General features: G+C 29.0%; 1 protein-coding gene across 1 annotated transcript in view; it reads right to left on the minus strand.

The window, feature by feature from the left end:
* Window positions 1-6,139, minus strand: part of LOC113383351 — a 111,876-nt gene extending 105,737 nt beyond the window's left edge. Inside the window, exons 1-2 of the mRNA XM_026621624.1 lie at window positions 6,035-6,139; window positions 2,585-5,083 (exon numbers count right to left, since the gene is read on the minus strand). Of these exons, the coding sequence (XP_026477409.1) occupies window positions 2,585-5,083; window positions 6,035-6,111 (2,576 nt within the window). The 5' untranslated portion in view covers window positions 6,112-6,139. The remainder of the gene's footprint in view (window positions 1-2,584; window positions 5,084-6,034) is intronic.
* Window positions 6,140-19,348: the final 13,209 nt, after the last annotated feature.

The raw sequence follows: 19,348 nt of genomic DNA on the forward strand, positions 1-19,348 counted from the left end.
TTTATGCACGTAATGAGATTTTGAAGAATGTTTATTTTTAGTGTATAATAACTATGCGCAATCAACCAAATTATAAGTTTTTTAATCAAAACCAATTCAACAATTCTACAATTATAATTTGAGAAGGAAATACTAATGTTATTTTCAACATCTATTGAATTTTAGGTGTTAACGGTTTATTTTATAAATTATATTCAAAATATTTTGTTTTTGCAAAAATAAAAAAATCACATAAAATCATATGACGATATATAAATTAATAAATAAATTAAATATGCAGATTTTATTGCTGCATTAAAACTAATAAAACATAGCATATACCATTTAGTACAAAGTCGCCGACAATCCATCGACCTTCGAATTGCTACTTTCGTATCATCTTAATTTATGTGAACCCGACGAAATTAATAAAATATTTAAATAGAACATCATCATATTAGTTTCGGACTACTGTAATGACGAGTATGGGAATATGTGGAAAATTAGATAGAAAATGACAAATTAATAAAGCGCCAAAATATTCTGAAGCAATAAAAATTATAAATATTCTGAAGCAATAAAATTATAAATATTCTATCTAACTTAAAAATGCACATTAATATACACTTTACTGTATACTAACGAAAAAATAGAAAAAACATACGCGAAAATTTAGGGCGGTATTCTAGTGTAGAAATTCAAAAAACTAGTCCTTTTCTTTTGTTTCGCATTTTCAAAGTTTAACAAGAATATGTGTACAAGAGGATTTTTAAAATTTAAATTATTTTCAGAGATATAACCTTTGATCATGAACATCCTCTTCTTTTCCATACGATGCCCACGATTGAAATATTCTGAGAATTTTCTTTACAGACTTCTCTCAAGCATATACTAGCTTCATCTCCAAATTTCAATTTTTACTATTTTTTAAAAATCGAAAAACTCAATCGAGAAAAACTATCTTTATTTTGAAACAGTCGCTATTTTGTCCAATAAATGTTGGTAACTTAATCCTAGTATATGGCAATGCAACATTATTATAGATTAATATTCTTTTATTTTATTTTGAATTGTCATTTTTATGACCCCCACCACTTCAACATACTGTTAATTTTTAAATATATGGTTTTTACTTTTTTCTGCATCTTATAACACTGATAAATAAATGAAATTGATGATTGCCTCTTTTTACAATGATTTAAAAATTATCCAAAATTCATGCATTCACACTAGTCTTAATAACTTTTAATAATCACAACATAAATCCTTAACAAAAATTACATAAGTTTTATATTGTATATTGCCTATTATCTGTTAATTATGTATATTCACTTATTGTTAGACTTGTATGAACAGCTGATTATAAGAAATAAACTTAATTTGTATTTTGTCTTAATTTTAAATCTTTATAGATTTTATTATTAATGATTCAAAAAATAGTTATCATTGTTCTCAAACACAACGTTTGAAATTTAGAAATGAAATGCAATATGCATATATTCTCAATATATTACATCAGTTTGCTCATGCTTTTCTAAACTCGTACAATTGTACAGACATTTAAGAAAAGCCAAAAACGTGAGCTGAGATGTAAGATAATTAATTAATAATCATTCTATTTACGTATCTGTGATAAATAAACTCATCATCCTCGGCATGTGGTCTCTACCTAAGTTAGTGAGCACGTTGTTCTCTAGAACGCGTGCGGCATCGAGCGATTTCCGTTGCATCGTTCCTTCGACGGTTTCTAAGTTTAGAGACGACGACCATCTCGGACTATTAATAACGCAATATGCGATATAAAGATCATGCTTGAAAAAGACACCTGCACAAATCCTACGAAGTGTCGAATAAAATTCGGTAGAAAAAGTAGGATCAATCACTAACTCAGAACATGAAAGCACGCAACGCCCTGTTTTACGTTCAGCATCCAAAAGAAGCAAAATGGATACATGACTTCAGTCTTTTTTAGCCCTGTTATAATTCTTCTAGAACTAGATTTGTAGTAACACATAGCATAGAGTCATATAATTATTAGAATAAAAAATCATTCAAAAACATTTACAATTTCTGCTAATATTCATATTTAACCTTTTTTTTAACTTAAAAGGTTTGATCTTATAATTGAGGTAAGCTTACAAATATTTGGTATAGTTATATACTTCAAGAAATAATACATCACCCAGTTATTCATTGAAATATTATATTATTATTCCCTACCAGCTCTCAATCTAGTGTGACGACATTCAGCTTCCATTCATAAAAAGCAAACAGGATACGAAAGCAAACCCCCGCATTTTACGTCTGCACCACTTTCTTGCCAATTCGTTAATAGAAATATTCCTGATAATTTCGTATGAGTCGAGTTCTCACAAGAACCCGAACAATAATAAGTTTTAAAATACGAGTATACACTCGACGACATCATGGGATCTATAAATATTCGATATGTGTAACTTATTAAAAGGAATTTCGTATAATATAAGAAGTAAAGAAGTTATCCTTATGTATACATATATACATATATATATATATATATATATATATGTGTGTGTGTGTGTGTGTGTTAGAATTTTAAAAATCTTTTAAAACACTCACCAAAAACTTCTGTACGCAAGCTGGAATTCCATCTAATCCTCCAGTATCGGTGCATAATCTTTCGGAGCTTCCTCTTAAAAGTTCTGCCAATAGTTCAGCACTTGGTTCGGGTGGACTCCTAGCATTTTCCAGTTGCGATGGACTAGATGCAGTTCTTTGATGATAAACTGTCCTCGGTGGCTCCTTCAGCCCACCTTCTTGCTGTCCTAAATTTACTTGCTTGCGTTTAGGTGGCGTCCTTATTTGCGCCTGTGTCAAATTCTGCTGTTGCGCAGCATGGCTGGTCAAATGAGATGCATCAAATGATCGATTATTTTGACGAACGCGGGCTGCACGTGAATCCTGTTGATTTTGCTGTTTTGGCGAAATTAGTTCTTCCAGAAACTTCAATTCTTCGTTGTATTGCATCTTGGAAAATTTTGATGCATCAGGTTTCTTCATCTCTGCTTCAAGCATTTGGCCATACGGACCTCGCAAAGGTCTTTTCGAGTAGCGTCTTGGAGGATGCATAGGTTTGTTTTCACAATCAGACAAATCAAAAGGTGAGGGAGAAGGTGAGGTGGTATGATCTCTACCAGGCGAAGAAGCTCCTTGATCACTTTCACCATCAGAAAGAGATTCCATTCGTCTATTGAATGCTTTTCGATTATCTTCTTCTTTTTCTTCTGATGTTTGGCAAGACAAAGGTGGTCTTGGAGACCAAGTAGATCTATTACTTTTATAGTCTGATGATTCATTTCGCCATTCAGTTTTCGAATCATCAACATGATTCTCAAGTTTAGTTTGCTCTACCAATTCCTCTGCGCTACTTTTACATTCATTTAAATCTTCCGTAACATCCGTATCCTGAGAAGGCCATTGTGTTATATAAATACCTTTCCTACGTTTAGATTTATCCACAACTCGTTTTCGCTCTTCGGCAACGCTTACATCTGGAGAAGGAGTATCACTTTTAACCGAATCACTTGTAATTAAAGTAGGTGTCGCAGCAGTCCATTGATCTGTCTCACTTGGTGTTGTTGAAGACCATTCGCGAACAATACATTCATAAACCGGCACTGGTACAACAGTTAACACAGCCGTATGCAAGTCGGGTTTAACTACACTCGTTTCTTGAGGTACCTGTGAGTTTTCATTAACAAGATTTATATCAACTACACCTGAGTTCGAAGAATTATCTACAACAGTTTTATCTGATTCACTTGCACTAATAGAAACCATGGGTTCACTGGAGGAAGTATCAATCAAACAATTTCGAGATGATACGTAGTTTTCAGAATCTTTCTCGAAATCTCGTTTGCCAAAACTTTTCATGTTCTCAGCATCAATTGAAGAATACGGCAAATCATCTTGTCTACTATCTTTTCTTTTTGGAAATGTATTGAATTTTGAATTTCCATTTTGGCTTTTTGTAACTTTTGCTGAATCATTATCAACTGTCGTGACATTCTGCAAAAGAATATCCGACGTTAATTTTTCAATTATGCTACCTTCAATTTGTGTCCCAGGACACTCCGGTGAAGGGGGTATATTGTTAAGTTCGACTGCACATGTTCGATTGTCACTCGGTGTATCACTTTCATCTATTTCGTTTGGCACATTTTCATAACATTTTAACTGTGAATCACTTTCAATCGCTGGTATTTCATTTGAAGATATTAATTCCTTTGCCACTCTGGAGTTTGGGCTAACACCCTCGCGTTTTCGTGGCAGCGTGAGACCTGCTTCAGCCGCCACAGATCCGGAGGCAATGCGTGGATTCTGTGTGTTTCGAACATACTTTTTACCATCTGGTAAATAGTCGACCTGCGAAAAGGATGCACTCCGGAATGGTATGGTTCGTTGAATATAAGATCCAACAATGGCTCTCGACTCTGGCTTGCTGAGTTGTACGTCAAAAGAGTCATCCTGCTGCGTATTGCAGACATGCTGTTGCAAAGTTGCGGGCGGAGAACGAGGTGTTCTGTTTCGCGGTGGCGGTACAGGCGGTGGTAGCGGCGGCGGTGTAGGTGGCACGGGGGGCACATTGGAACTAGTGGCGCCTTTCAGACGTTCAGTAAGTTCCCGCAAGCTGTCGGCGCGATCTCCGGTCCGCGACGGTCGGTTGTGTCGAGAACGGCCCCCGCGGCCAAAGCGAAAACGCTGCAGGCGATCCAGCGTGTCAGCGCCAGCACAAGGCTTCAAAAGAGCGGGCAGCTCGGGTTTGGCACGTACGCGCGGTCGCGCATCCTGGCCTCCTACTGTCAACGATACGTCAGGCGTCTTCGCGACTCCTAGAGCCTGTATGGCGGGTAATGATGTACTACCAGAGGGACGATATACGCGCTCTGGGCTCGCGCGAGACACTGCATTGCGAGGACGCCAGAACAGAGCTCGGCCGCCGCCACGGGGGCTATTAATAGCGCGCGGCCAGGGCAGCACTCCGACACAACAGCAAGGCCGCTCATCAGAGCCCGCAATTCGGCTCGCAAGGGCGCGAGGCGGTCCTAAGTTCACATATCCTGTTCTGTAATAAAGATGGAATCATTCATTTTGTAATAAATGATAAATCAACAACGGACCATGCATATAACATTTTTCCTAACTTATTGAAAGTCTCGTTATTACGTTAAACATTAAAAAATATTATCTATTGTGGACTTTGAGAAAATGATTATCATATTCCGATATTTAATAATTTTTTCACATATATTTGATTACAAGTATATTTGTACTTTTCTAAGATCGCTTTCATATGTCTATTTTTCTACACAAAATAAGTTTTGTCAGTTAAACGAATGCAACTCAATACTAAGAGTGATCATATAGCCAAGCGAATGTAAGTTCAAGGAAAAGCAACGATGTTTTACAGTTTAAAATAAACAATTCAAGCAATTAAAGTTCCCCGAATGTTTATTTAAATGGGAGGTTGATGCACAAGCAAATATTGATAATATTTTACATAAGATTACTTATCTGCAAATGAAGAGATTTTCTCATGTGCAAAATGTAAAAAGAGCACTATACAAGTATAATAGAATAATTATAAATAACGGATTAAGTTTTTTGATTAAAAAAAGAAAATGTAATGTTAAACTCATTGAAGTCCTAACTGTGGGCAATAGAAACGAGTAATTCAAAATCCCAATGAACTTCGAATGTTCTAAAAATACACGATGTAGCCTATAAAAATCTGAGTGTTTAATGTATAACAAGGTAAACTATCAAACTGATTTAATGTATTAAGTCGTAAAATATTTTGTTTATAAACAAATGTTAATTTAAAGATTCATGTCAAGCAAATGTAAATCTAGAAACTACATGATCATGATATAAAGTCCGCAGCCGATCAATTTTATAATCGCATTTTCATATTTAACATTCTTGAAAAAACATTATTTACAATATATATTATATTTTTAATCATTTCCATTTAACGCATGCAATAAAACTTGAAAGACAAGATTATGATTTTGACCTATTCCAGTGCAGAACTCTCACAGGTAAGGACCCCCGCGGGCCTCGGAGCACCGCGTCAGGTGATCCCTGAGCCATATGGCATTGCGTACGATGTGAATACGGCCCTGTCAGCGCTATGGTGTCAGAACTAGAAAAAATAATTTAGAACATAGAGAAAATAAAAAATATAGAATTACTGGACAAAGATACATATTTTATATCTTATATATTTATATATTGTAACAAATGTATGAAAAAATGTAATGTAAATAATATATAAAACCAAAATAAAATAGTTTTACAAGTATATTCCTTAGTTTATTATAACCGGCTATGATAGACTAAATAATGAATGAGTGAGTAAGTTGACAAATTCTAAACCAATTTTTTTAATATATTCCATATCATTGGAATTTGTATTATCCAATATATAATTTGTAGATTGCATATATAAAAAATAATCACATATTCCATACTAAAAATATTCAAAATATTACTAAAAATGAAGGAAAGCAAACTAAGGATTTGTTAATAAATTGATAAATATGATTATTTATATCTGAAGTAAAAATCATGCCTTATAATTGATAATCTCAAAATAAAAAATAATGCATTCCAATTCCAATTATTTCAAAATATTCTTAATTTTTCATATGAAAATTTTTACTTACAGTGTTATATCTGCCGCGAATTTTATCGCAAACCTTGATGTTTTCTTTTAGTATCCCTTAAACCTTGAAATTTTCATACATCGAAGATATGAACAAGATTCTGTCTCCTGTATCGGATCTAATTTAAGAACTTCCGTAGCCGTTTGGTGTCAGCAGCGTTGGTGATTACATTCATCTGAGACTTAATTAACAAACATAATTTTAATATATAAGTTTTGATAATTCAAAAAATAATTACGTATTTATAAAATAACCTATCAATAATATTTGGTCAAAAATGACTTTTGAAAAGGATGATGTTGAACTCTTATGATTCTATTGGCATTTATTGCTGAAAATCATATGTAAAACCGTATTTTAAAGTATAATTTATTTGCAGACTAGTGGTGCATGGCATAGGAAGCAAATTCGCCGCAACTTCACGTGCCAAAAATTGAAATTTTTAAAAAACCTTCAAAGAAAAGATTTTTTTGAAAGAATTTGACTTTGTTGAAAAATTAGATTTTTTTATACTTCGAAATCTTTTTATACTTTGATTTTTCCTGAAAATTTTGAACTTTTTTTCAAAGCAATCGTGCTGGATGGTTGTTTGGTATGGAACCCATAAAAATGTAAACAAAATTCATACGTATTATTAAAATCTCTATCAAATATCTGATAATTTGATGTGAATATGTCTAATGGTCATTTTTGATCGCAAGATTGCGTTTTATTTTTACTTTTTTCACTCGGTCTCTAAAACCGCTAAACCTACCTTCGCAAAAATTTAAAATGTACTTCGTTTTTCAATACTTCGTTCTCTCAAAAACTAAATTGCCATTTTTGGCTCTTTTTGCCCCGTATTTTCGAAATGGCTAGACCTGCCTTTGCAAAAATCTAACCAGCGTCTTATCAATAGAAATCAACGTTTTTTGAATTATTCGAAGAGGTTAATGCGTGTTCCCATAATCGTCGACAAAAACTTGTATCCGCACACACACACACACACATACATCCATTTTTTTTAAAGTATGAAAATCTAAGATATGATTTTTGAAGTAAAACTTCTTTAGGCGCGATATGGGTGTAAAAATTTTTAGGCGCGACACGGGTGTAAATCCGTACAAATGCAACGAAAATGCCAACGTGTAGTTGAACACTACGACGCCGTAAGCGCTGATGTCGCGAGTATCCACTCCCGTCATGTCATGCGTAAGTCGAGCGCTAAACCCTATATGAACTTGCATTAATTGAATCACGTTTTTTACAAAAGAAGAGGTTGCTGTATTATGTCCTCATGGAATAAGACTTTTCTTAGAGAATAAATGTGCCATGGAATATAATAAATTTATACTGAATCTCGTTGAAGACAAAATAATATCTACTGCCACGGATATTTATGTAGGTTGCCATGCGACAGATCAACAATCATACATTCGTCAACAGTTTTCACAAAAATCGGTTATTGATACCGGGGGTTTGCCGTATGAAATAATTTTAGTTCTGAATAAATTTTACATAATAACAACTAATATTGATGTAAGTGATGGCTTAGCTAATGGTTGTGTAGGAAATTAGTGTACATAGAACGTGGCGATAATGATGAACTTCTACGTTTATGGTTTGAATTTCCCGGTAAGATAGGTAACAAAATTAGGAGAAAGCTTCACATCATATTCAAACTCTTAATATCAGTAGGACAGCTGTGCCGATGCTCAGGAGATCTTATTATTATTGATGTTATATGATTATTAAAAGATGATTTTTAAAATTCAAATATGATGTTTTTTTTATTTTTATCTTAATTGCCTACTCATACAATATTAAAAGTTTTACTTCAATCGCGTGTGATCCTTACGCGCACTCTTTTTTTTTATTTTTCTTGCAATTACTATAACCTACCCTACGGCAAGTTAAAAATGCTTTTATTAAGTAATTTTGCTTTATAAGAATATTCTAATTTAGGTATAGCTAAGCATTTTTATGAAAATTTGTTCATCAATCGTTAAAAAAAACTATTAAGTGCATCGTTTTAATAATTATAATAAACACTGCGTAGTTTTATTAGTAAAATCAACACATATAGAAATATAATATACAACATCTAGAACATTTTTTACAATGATTATTTATGTTTTTTTAAATTCTTGTCATAACACGAAAACAAAAAAAGTCTCATAACATAATGTAAATATATTTTCTCATGATAAAAAGATTCGATAATCCTATGAAAGTTTCTCTCACAGTTAAATGTCGTATGTAGATTAATTGGCGAAGCAGAACAAATCATATTGTTTTTGACGCATAGATTAATAAGAGAATACAACTTTCCATTTAAAACAAATGTTTTTATAATTTTGACATACAAAAAATCTGAAAGCGATCTACTTTATGACAAGAATGATACTTAAATTAAATTTATTATCACAAGTTTTAATAAATGTCATAATATATTAGTATGTACAATTAATTCAAAATACTATGGCTAAAAAAAAACTTGAATCAGACACATCCTTATAAACGTATTAGTAAGATTATAATAAGATAATAAGATAATACGATTATAAAAATTTCTGTTGGCTAAATATCAGCAAACTCTAGGAGTGGTCTAACCAAAAAGTAATGGTCAATCATTTAAAAAATATTAAGAAAATATAAGACTTATAATTATTGGCTAAATTGAAATAGTTAAACCGACAAAACAGACTTCGTCTGTGAAAGTTTGAGAAAACTGCTAATGATAAGGATTGAAAAGACCTGATTGAAAGAGTTTGAGAATCATATTAGAAAATATAAGAAGGATAAATTCTGGTTATAAATGTTAGCTAATTAAATATTTCAAATTGCCCGGCAATAATTTATTATTATTATTGTTAATAATTAATTGTTATGAAGAACAGACAACTTATACCGTATACTTAATCTAAAAAAAATTAGTATTCATAACCAATCAACAGGAAGTACTAAAAGTTTTTGCATGAGTAGATTTACTGTAAATTATTGCAGACAAATTTACATTGAAATTATAAAGAAAGGTTTATCGTGCTAAAAAAACGAACTTTTTAACATGGTATTTGCTGAACAAAAAACTTGTGAATATTGCTGTAGATTAATTCAGACAGTAATAGATTTTTTGTTTTAAAAATTGTATTGTTTATCCATGTAAAGCATCACAACACATTATATTTATTCCATATTGTACATAAAAGATATTAAAAATAAATTTAAAAATGATTTTGCACAAAAACAATTACCTAATAAAGTAGTATTAATCGGATGAAGAGCGAATTTAACTCGTTCTTTATTAAATGGGTATAGTTTTTAAAAATATGGTTTTTACCTTATAGTTAAATTTAAACACACTTCATTCTTATATCGTATAATATAATATAATAATATATAATAATTGCAGTATGAATACTTAATTTTAATTGCATTTGGAATTTTATTGTCGACTTCAAATATTTCAAATATATAATTGTTAATTCCAGTATTAATAAATAGTTACATTCCATGAAACTTTTTGATTTCTTATTAAAAAGGAATTCCTTCGATTGTTATAATATTTTCCTAATTAAAAATAAAAGAAGATTTGCAGACAAAAAATATTTTATATAAGATGCAGTATGCAATTTCTAAAAACTACTGCCGGTTCATATTTTAATAGCCAGATTTAATAAACTAATGAAAGGCAGTATTATTTTTGTAGATTCTGTGGAACCATGGTTATATTTACCATTTGCATTAGGACCGTCAATGAGCTTTTAATAGTAAATGTGATACATTGATATTTTAAAAAATCTAAGTTATTTTAATGCAAATCCTAACAATGTTTACATTTCAGAAATAATTTAGTTATATATATTTTCGTGTGGACTCGATTTAAAACGACTACGTTACTCAAAATATTTTCTCAACTATTATGCATACTCTAAATATATCATAGAGATTTTCAAACTTGAACTCATCCTAAGGATAGAAGTCGCAACATTGTAACTACTTTATAAATTAATTTAATAGTTGAATTCCAAAAAATATTCAAGAAAATATATGAAACAGAAATTCGAAGTATTTAAGATGATGTATTATGAATAGAGATTTTCCTTCGATAAATTGTAACCTGACAAATTCGTGTTCGAATGATATTAATTCTTACCGCCATGTATTATTAATTGGTAGAGAGTAAGACCACCCGGAAGAAGCTCAATGAGCATAATTAATTTATGTTCATTTAGTTAAATATTAATGTTAATTTAATGAAAAACCAATTAAACTAATTTATAAAAATATGATTATTCATAAACCTACATACTTTCACTAATGTTTATTGATAATATATTTAGTATCTAATAAATTAATCATACTAGTAAAGAAATATTGTTTGTTACATTTTCAAAACGTGAATTTGTACTTGCAACATGTGCGGGGAATTTATTAGAATTTTCCTGAATATTTTCAAATTTTAACTGTCTTGATATTTAAAATTATGTCAATTAAAAATTCTAGAAATTTAAAATTTCTACTTAATAATACATACTTAATGCATAGTATACTGTTACATGTAAATAAGAAAATAAAATTTGATAACTATCAAATAGAAAAAATCATCAGAGCAATTTAAATTTCTATAAAACTTAATAGAGTTTTCATTACTGAAATGGTGCTTACTTGTATCTGGAGGTATCCACACGTGTATCAAACTCAATTTATATATTTAATATTATTTTTCAAAAATAATATTAATATAAAACCAATAAAATTTTATCTGTATTTATTATAATCTCAATTTATTTTCGTTTCGTTTTCGGAATCCAATCGCTTCGGTGTCAAATCGTAAACTGAAAACGTTGAACGTTTGCAATATTCTTTAAGTTGTTCTATGACGCATCGAGATTAAACTTCAAAGACTTATTCTTTTAAAAAGAGGAAACTTAATGCCGTATGGTCGGTTAGTAGTCCACAATTATGAAATTTATTTTCAGAACCTGCCAATTTCAATGATCTTAAAAATATGCTTTTATTTTAATGCAAATGTGAAACTGTTGAAAACTGAAATTGAAGATTCCTCGAAAAATCCTAAGCGAAAGAAAGTGATATCACAGAAAATGTTGCACTTTGTGATAGATATACTCATGTGTTTTAAAATCGCAATATTATATGCAAATATTTAGAATATTTTGTATCAGTCTTTTTAAACCTTTTCTTGTAGAAAATTTTGAAGAGATAAATTCAAGATTTGGGATCCGTTCAAGCTTTCGGTAAGAGCGGTACCATAAAAATTTGCCTCGTAATGATGTTATTAAGACAACCAGTAAGCTCATTAGTACAAAATTACTATATTTGAAGAATATTGCAATTATTATCATTATCATTACCATAACATAAAACAAGGTCTATTTTGTGTTATCAATAGTCATAATTCGATAAAGAAAATTCAACGAAAATTCCCGAAAGCATTTTATTTGAGAGCATACAAAATTTACCCTGAAAGAGATTTCGATCACTGACTAAATGAATTTAACAAGTCGTCTTTCGCCAAATGCCGTTTTATTGACGGTATTGTATTTTTATATAAAATCTGTATCAATGTTAAAGAAATTCTTAACCAACTATCTCAAAACTTTTCTCGGATTTCTTCACAAACTCAAATATTTTGGATTATCTTATCCCTAAGTCTCTGAATTCTCTTTTAAATTTTTCTTCATTACTAATGTCGTTCAACTTCATAGTAATAAAAATACTGATATTTATAATGTATCAATAAAGCAAAAAATTATCATCTGCACAAGATATTAACTTCCCGTAGGGTAAGTTATTGTAATCGTCCAAAAATCGAAATTGAAAATTTTTACATTTTTTGACGTTTTGAAGGTTTCTGAACATTTTGGCATACCTCAGAAAAAATGGATGTGTGTGTGTATGTATGTATGGATACATTTTTTCGGTCACGTTTTCGGACGCACGGATCAACCGTGGTTTTTGAATTTGAATTTGAATGGTTCAAAAAACATTCGATTTCTATTGATAGAGAGATGTGTTGATTAGTTTTTAGCATGACCCAAAAAACATTCAATTTGTAATGATTGGGAGAAGAGGTGATTAGTTTTTAGCAAAGATAGGTCCAGCTATTTCGAAGATACAGAGCTAAGTGTACAAAAAGTGGCAGTTTTTGAGAGAACTAAGCATCTGATTTTTATGATTCAAAAAAATTTCTGCTTGTTTTGACAAAATAATTACTTTTGTAAAAAAAATTGTTTCAAATTTTTTTTCAAACATTTTTTTTGTATATCGAAAATAATTCAAATTTTATTTTTAATTTTGGCTGAATTTCTAAAGCTCACTTACATACTTTAAATAAATAATTTTAACTTTGTCATTCAATTTATATAATTCTTATAAATATTACAATGTTACAGTATTTATATTAATCTAATTTATTTGAAAACTAATATTTCTCGAACATTTCGTTACGCTGCGGAAAGTTCCAGCAATTTGCCTCAAGGCACGATGCTATACACCACTAGTTCAAATTTTAAATTATACATTATTTGTATTACATTTAATTTAATGCCAATAATTACATACAAAACTGTGTTTTAATATAATTGCATTTAACTATTTGAATTTTAACATAATAAAATAGATTAGTCAATAACTGATATCTAAAACATATATTATATATAAAAATAATTGCTATTTTATTTTTCGACTCATCAATGATCTTTTTTATCTGAAATGATTCACTTTATATTTTATCTTTGCACAGTTTTCATTCACGAAAACAAAAGCCACTATCACTAAAAAATAATGTTTTCACTAATGATAAGATTTAATCGCAATAGTATCTAAATAGAAAAAACAGTAAACATTTATTTCTTTTTTTAATCGCTTTCCTAGCAGCAAGATTCATTCTTTACTATCAACAACAGAATTGAAGGTATCAACTTACAGCGATTATTTGCGACTGGAAGCACTTTCAGTGTATAGTATTTCACAATTAATATGAAATTAAATTTAGATTTCATAGAGTCAGTATATATGAAATAATAAGTAATAAAAATTTGAATAAAAAGTTATACAGTTTTAGTATATAATTGATTCTTTAAATATCATATTTCACATTAATTCAAATAATTTGCTGCATTATTTATTGTTGTTCTATAGCAAAAGTAAAAGTTTTGCATCAGTATTAATAATTGCATAGATAATAATAAATTATTGTTATTGAATAATATAGGTACGAAATCAATATTCAGCACACAAAACTATAAAAACAGGTGCAAAATAATTTAATTTTATATATTTTACTCAATTCCAATTTCAATCTAATAAGAATCTAATAGCAGATTAGAAAACAGAATACATTGTATGAAAAACAAAGGCAGCGTATGCATAGTATGATAAACATATTTAGAATATTAAGATAATAATAAATAAAAACATACGTACTTAATAAACTGAATACATAGGTTGTGGAAAACAAATGCAGTGTACTTGGCACAAGTTGTTCAGGAAGCATGGATTTTGTTTAGATTTTTAGAATGACTATAAATAAAAAAAAGAGTGCGCGTAAGGATCACACGCGATTGAAGTAAAACTTTTAATATTGTATGAGTAGGCAATTAAGATAAAAATAAAAAAAACATCATATTTAAATTTTAAAAATCATTTATTAATAATCACATAACATCAATAACACAGTTTAAAACAACATCGATAGATTAATTGCTATCATATTTCATATATGATATAATAGGTTTGTGATAACTAAAATGAGAGACATAAATTTTGCTTTGTAAACTATGTACATTTCTGGAGAAAACTGCATCAATAGTCGTGCCATATCTTGTGGTTGATTCAAATGGAGAATTATTCATTGTTAAATTAAATTTATTATTTAAAAAATCAATTAATGGTTGAGATTCTTCTGAACGAAAATTGACATTGAAATCTCCAGCAAGAATTAATGGTATCTCGTTGTGATTAGTGTTTAAAAGTTTTGCACCCTCATAAGAAAAATGAAGTAACTGCTGATGAAGAAATTTAATAATATTTGATATGTTTTTATTGGGAGAAATGTAAAGGACGACTATAATCAATGTTTGATTCTGTGTGTGTAATATCACCTACTTGTGTAATTTCATTAGAAATATCCAGTAATATCGTTGGCGCAAGAAACTGCATAGGAGTCGCATTATGAAGAGTATCTGAACATGAATAATAGACATTAGACAGCTACACCACCTGCTCTTGAGTCCGATCGTTTGTATTGAGTAACGCAGTAATAGTTCTGAATATTAATTCGTTCTTCATTATTAATCCAAGTTTCCGAAAATAACAAAACGTACAACGTTGTAGCACTTTATCTTGCAGATCAGGCAAATGAGCTCGTAAACTTTGGCAGTTAAAGGAAAACAATGAAATGTCGTTCAAACTTATTATCTCACTCAATTTTTCTTCTTGTGTTATTAATCTACAAGTTGAAAGTCTTTGGAATTCAGTTTTTAAGTTCATTAATCCTGCTGGCCGTTTTCTTCCATGATAAATTTTTTGAAATGATGAACAATCCATTAATGCTGGTAACTCGTGATAATGCAACATATAGAAGCTGCTGATTATATGTTTTATTGTATTCATATACAATTTTATCAAAAGTACCACCTTGTGATTTGTGTATTGTGAGTGCACAAGCAGACACTAAAGGAAAATGATTTCTTTTGACAAATATGATTTTATTTCTATTCATTGGAATAGATGAAGATCTCCTGAGAATCGGCACAGCTGTCCTACTAATATTAGGAGTTTGAATATGATGTGCAGCTTTCTTCTTATTTTGTTACCTATCTTACCAGGAAATTCAAACCATAAACGTAGAAGTTCATCATTATCGCCACGTTCTATGTACACTAATTTTCCTACACAACCATTAGCTAAGCCATCACTTACATCAATATTAGTTGTTATAATGTAAAATTTATTCAGAACTAAAATTATTTCATACGGCAAACCCGCGGTATCAATAACCGATTTTTGTGAAACTGCTGACGAATGTATGATTGTTGATCTGTCGCATGGCAACCTACATAAATATCCGTGGCAGTAGATATTATTTTGTCTTCAACGAGATTCAGTATAAATTTATTATATTCCATGACACATTTATTCTCTAAGAAAAGTCTTATTCCATGAGGACATAACATAAAAAACATGATTCAATTAATGCAAGTTCATATAGGGTTTAGCGCTCGACTTACGCATGACATGACGGGAGTGGATACTCGCGACATCAGCGCTTACGGCGTCGTAGTGTTCAACTACACGTTGGCATTTTCGTTGCATTTGTACGGATTTACACCCGTGTAGCCTAAAGAAATTTTTACACCCATATCGCGCCTAAAGAAGTTTTACTTCAAAAATAATTTGTATATTTGCTAAAACTTTTCAAACCTGCATTTCATATGATCTTTATGTAATTCTTATAAAAATCGATACAAAAAGATGTATAAAATAAGTATGTATCTCAAACGCGTGATATAATGCTATTTCACTTAATTCTAATTCCAATCTTATAAGAATATAACAGCAGACAAGAAAACAGTGTGAAAAATAAATGCAGTTTGTTTGGAAAGAGTTCTTTATGAAGCATATAAATAATGTATATTTTTAAGATAATTAAAAACTAATATTTCATACGTTCTTAATATAATCTTTATAAGAATCGTTATTGATACTAAGAGGTCCATAAAATAAGTATGTATCTCAAACTCCAAAAGTGATTCAATTTTACTTAAAATGCGCTGGGCAAAAGTGTTCATAAAGTTTATTAATTTATTTAAATTTTTAAGATAATGATAAATAAAAACTATTTATTTGCTAAAACAATTCATACGAACATTTCATATGTGCTTAATATAATTCTTATAAGAATCGAAAATCGGTGCAATGTGGTTCATAAAATAAGTATGTAGTAATTCTAATTTCAATCTCATAAAAATCTAATAACAGAAAAGAAAACTGATTGCATAGAGTGTGAAAAACAAATGCGGCAAAAGGTGTAATTTATTATGAGAAAGCATGCAATTTATTTGGATTTTAAGATAAAGCGGCATAATTTAATTTTATATATTTTACTTGATTCCAATTTGAATCTCGTAAGAATCTAATAGCAGACAAGAAAACTGTATACATAGTGTGAAAAAAATTTCAGTGCACTTGGAAAAAGTTGCTAATGAAACTTGTTATAAGGTAATAAATATAAACAATTTATATAGTTGCTAAAACGATTCTTACTAATATTTCAAAAATTTTTGATATAATTCTTATAAGATTCGGTGTAAGGTCACAAAATACTACCTCTGGTAAAAACTAGATAAAAATGCTTTTAATAAACATAATTAACCATACATTAAATAAAAATATTTATAATATATGTGTTAGTAAAAAATTAGTTTTAGAATGCAATAGAAAACATTTGAATTAGTTATTAGTTATATAAAATTAGTTATATTTTTATTTAATATAATTTAGTTAAAAAAGACTTCTAGTTTATTTTAATTTAGAATTCGTCTCAAAGTTAAAGAAAATAATCTACACAAGTAATTAAATGTATCTACCTGTTGATTCTCAGACACCTGTTTAAATAGAATTTTATTTATCCATGAAAATACATCCAAGACAATAATCACTTAAACTGCGGTGTATTCCCAATTTAAACTTTAAATCACTTAATAATAATCACTAATACAAAACTCAATGCACTTATCACCATCAAAAAAATAATTAAAATGTTGTAGGGATGCTGAACTCGGAGTAGAATATATTGATAAAAATTTAAGAAAATTAACAATTGATAGTTGTCGATTTAACAGTGTTATAAAATATTTTAAAATGTATATTATTATGATCTTCAGAAACGTTCAAGCATTTCAAAATAGGGCTCATTGACTGCCCATTCGAGACCATGCACATACCACTGCATTCGTATCAAATCGGCGTCTCTCGTTTGCTAAGCATACAGTGCATGAAATGTTTCAAAGTTTATTTAAGTGAAATTCTTGGCTAATGTTTCATTGGTATCTTTAATAAAAGAATATAATATAGACTTAATTAATAATAATATTTTTTTATTATTTATTAAAAATCTACATAGTCGAATAAATTCTGAAATCAATCAAAAACAAAAAAATATATTTTTCTGTTCATTCATTAATTGAAAAATGTAAGTTAAAATTGAGGTAATGAGGAAATTAAAAATAATATAAAAAAATAGAGAAAATCAAAAATCTTAATAAATGTAAATACTCATTGATCAGAAGTATTCTCAGATTTTTGTTGTAAAAAAATATACAATTACAAAAATACACATCAATCCATTAAAGTCCATAGGGGAAGATAAGAAAATTGATTTTTATATGCATACATTTAATAATAATTAATGATAATATGATTATTATTTATATTTTATTAACCTATCGCAAAGTTTGTAAAAACTCTCATTTTTGTTATATAACGAAATAATATAATAATAAATATAAATTTAATATAAAGATCAGCTGTTTCCCTCATAAATTAATCAATTACACGTGAATAATGAAGTAACTAAATCACAAGAAAAAACTGAAAAAAATGTTATTAAATTATGTTAATTTTAAAATAGACTGCAGAAACCAAAAATCTTAAAAAAATTGATACATTTATAGATATGCTTCACAGATTTTTATTTTAAAAAAAAATATAGTAAAAAGACCAATCAAAGCATTAGAATCATTATGAAAATACAATACAATAGATTTGCAAATAAATGCCATTTATATTATTATTGAAAAAATCATCAGAAAATATAAATACAATATACAATATATAGAGATCAACTTTTTCCCTCAAATTAATCATTTTGACAGAACTAAAACTATATCATAAGAAAATTTCAAAATAGACTGCAAAAAAACAAAAATCCTGAAAAAAAATTGATACACATTGATATGCTTCACAGATCATTATAGTAATGAAATAATTGCAAAAAATATACATACAAAAAAACATTAGAACCAATATGAAAATACAAGATTGACTATAATTGTAATATTGACTTTTATATATACCATTAATAATACAATATCAATAAAATTATATTAAATGATATTTATATTTTAACAAACTTATCGCAAAATTCATAAACTCCCATTCTCGTTGATATAAAATATATGGAGATTTTTTGCTAAATTTAATAAATAAAACAAAAATTATAAACTTTTAAAAATCTGAAATACTGTAGTGATTGCATCTCGTGCAAACCCTTGACAATATTAGAATATAATAAATCATAAATATGATAATATAGTAAACCTTGTAATATAGTTTTAAATTTAAATTATATATTAAATTAAAAATTAAAATTGCTCAACATTCAAATTATATAGTAATTATTATGCAACTCTATCAATGTTCGACGGGTAATTTCAACTTTTGCAAGATGAACAGAAGAGTAAAAATAAATCATTTAATTTTTTTTATTCATTCTTGCTATATATAATTCAAAATAACATGTTATTGATCGTATAATTTATTTTGAAGATAATAACAGTTTTGTTGAAATGTATTCATATTTTTGCATACGATCAACATTTAGAATTTGCATTTTATTCGAAAGAAATATGTCCAATTGATAAATATAAATAAAAAAA

This window comes from Ctenocephalides felis, unplaced genomic scaffold (genome assembly GCF_003426905.1).
Source record: "Ctenocephalides felis isolate EL2017-DRISC unplaced genomic scaffold, ASM342690v1 CF-g0.4_SCAFFOLD_00845, whole genome shotgun sequence".
In the NCBI taxonomy this organism is placed as follows: Eukaryota; Metazoa; Arthropoda; class Insecta; order Siphonaptera; family Pulicidae; genus Ctenocephalides; species Ctenocephalides felis.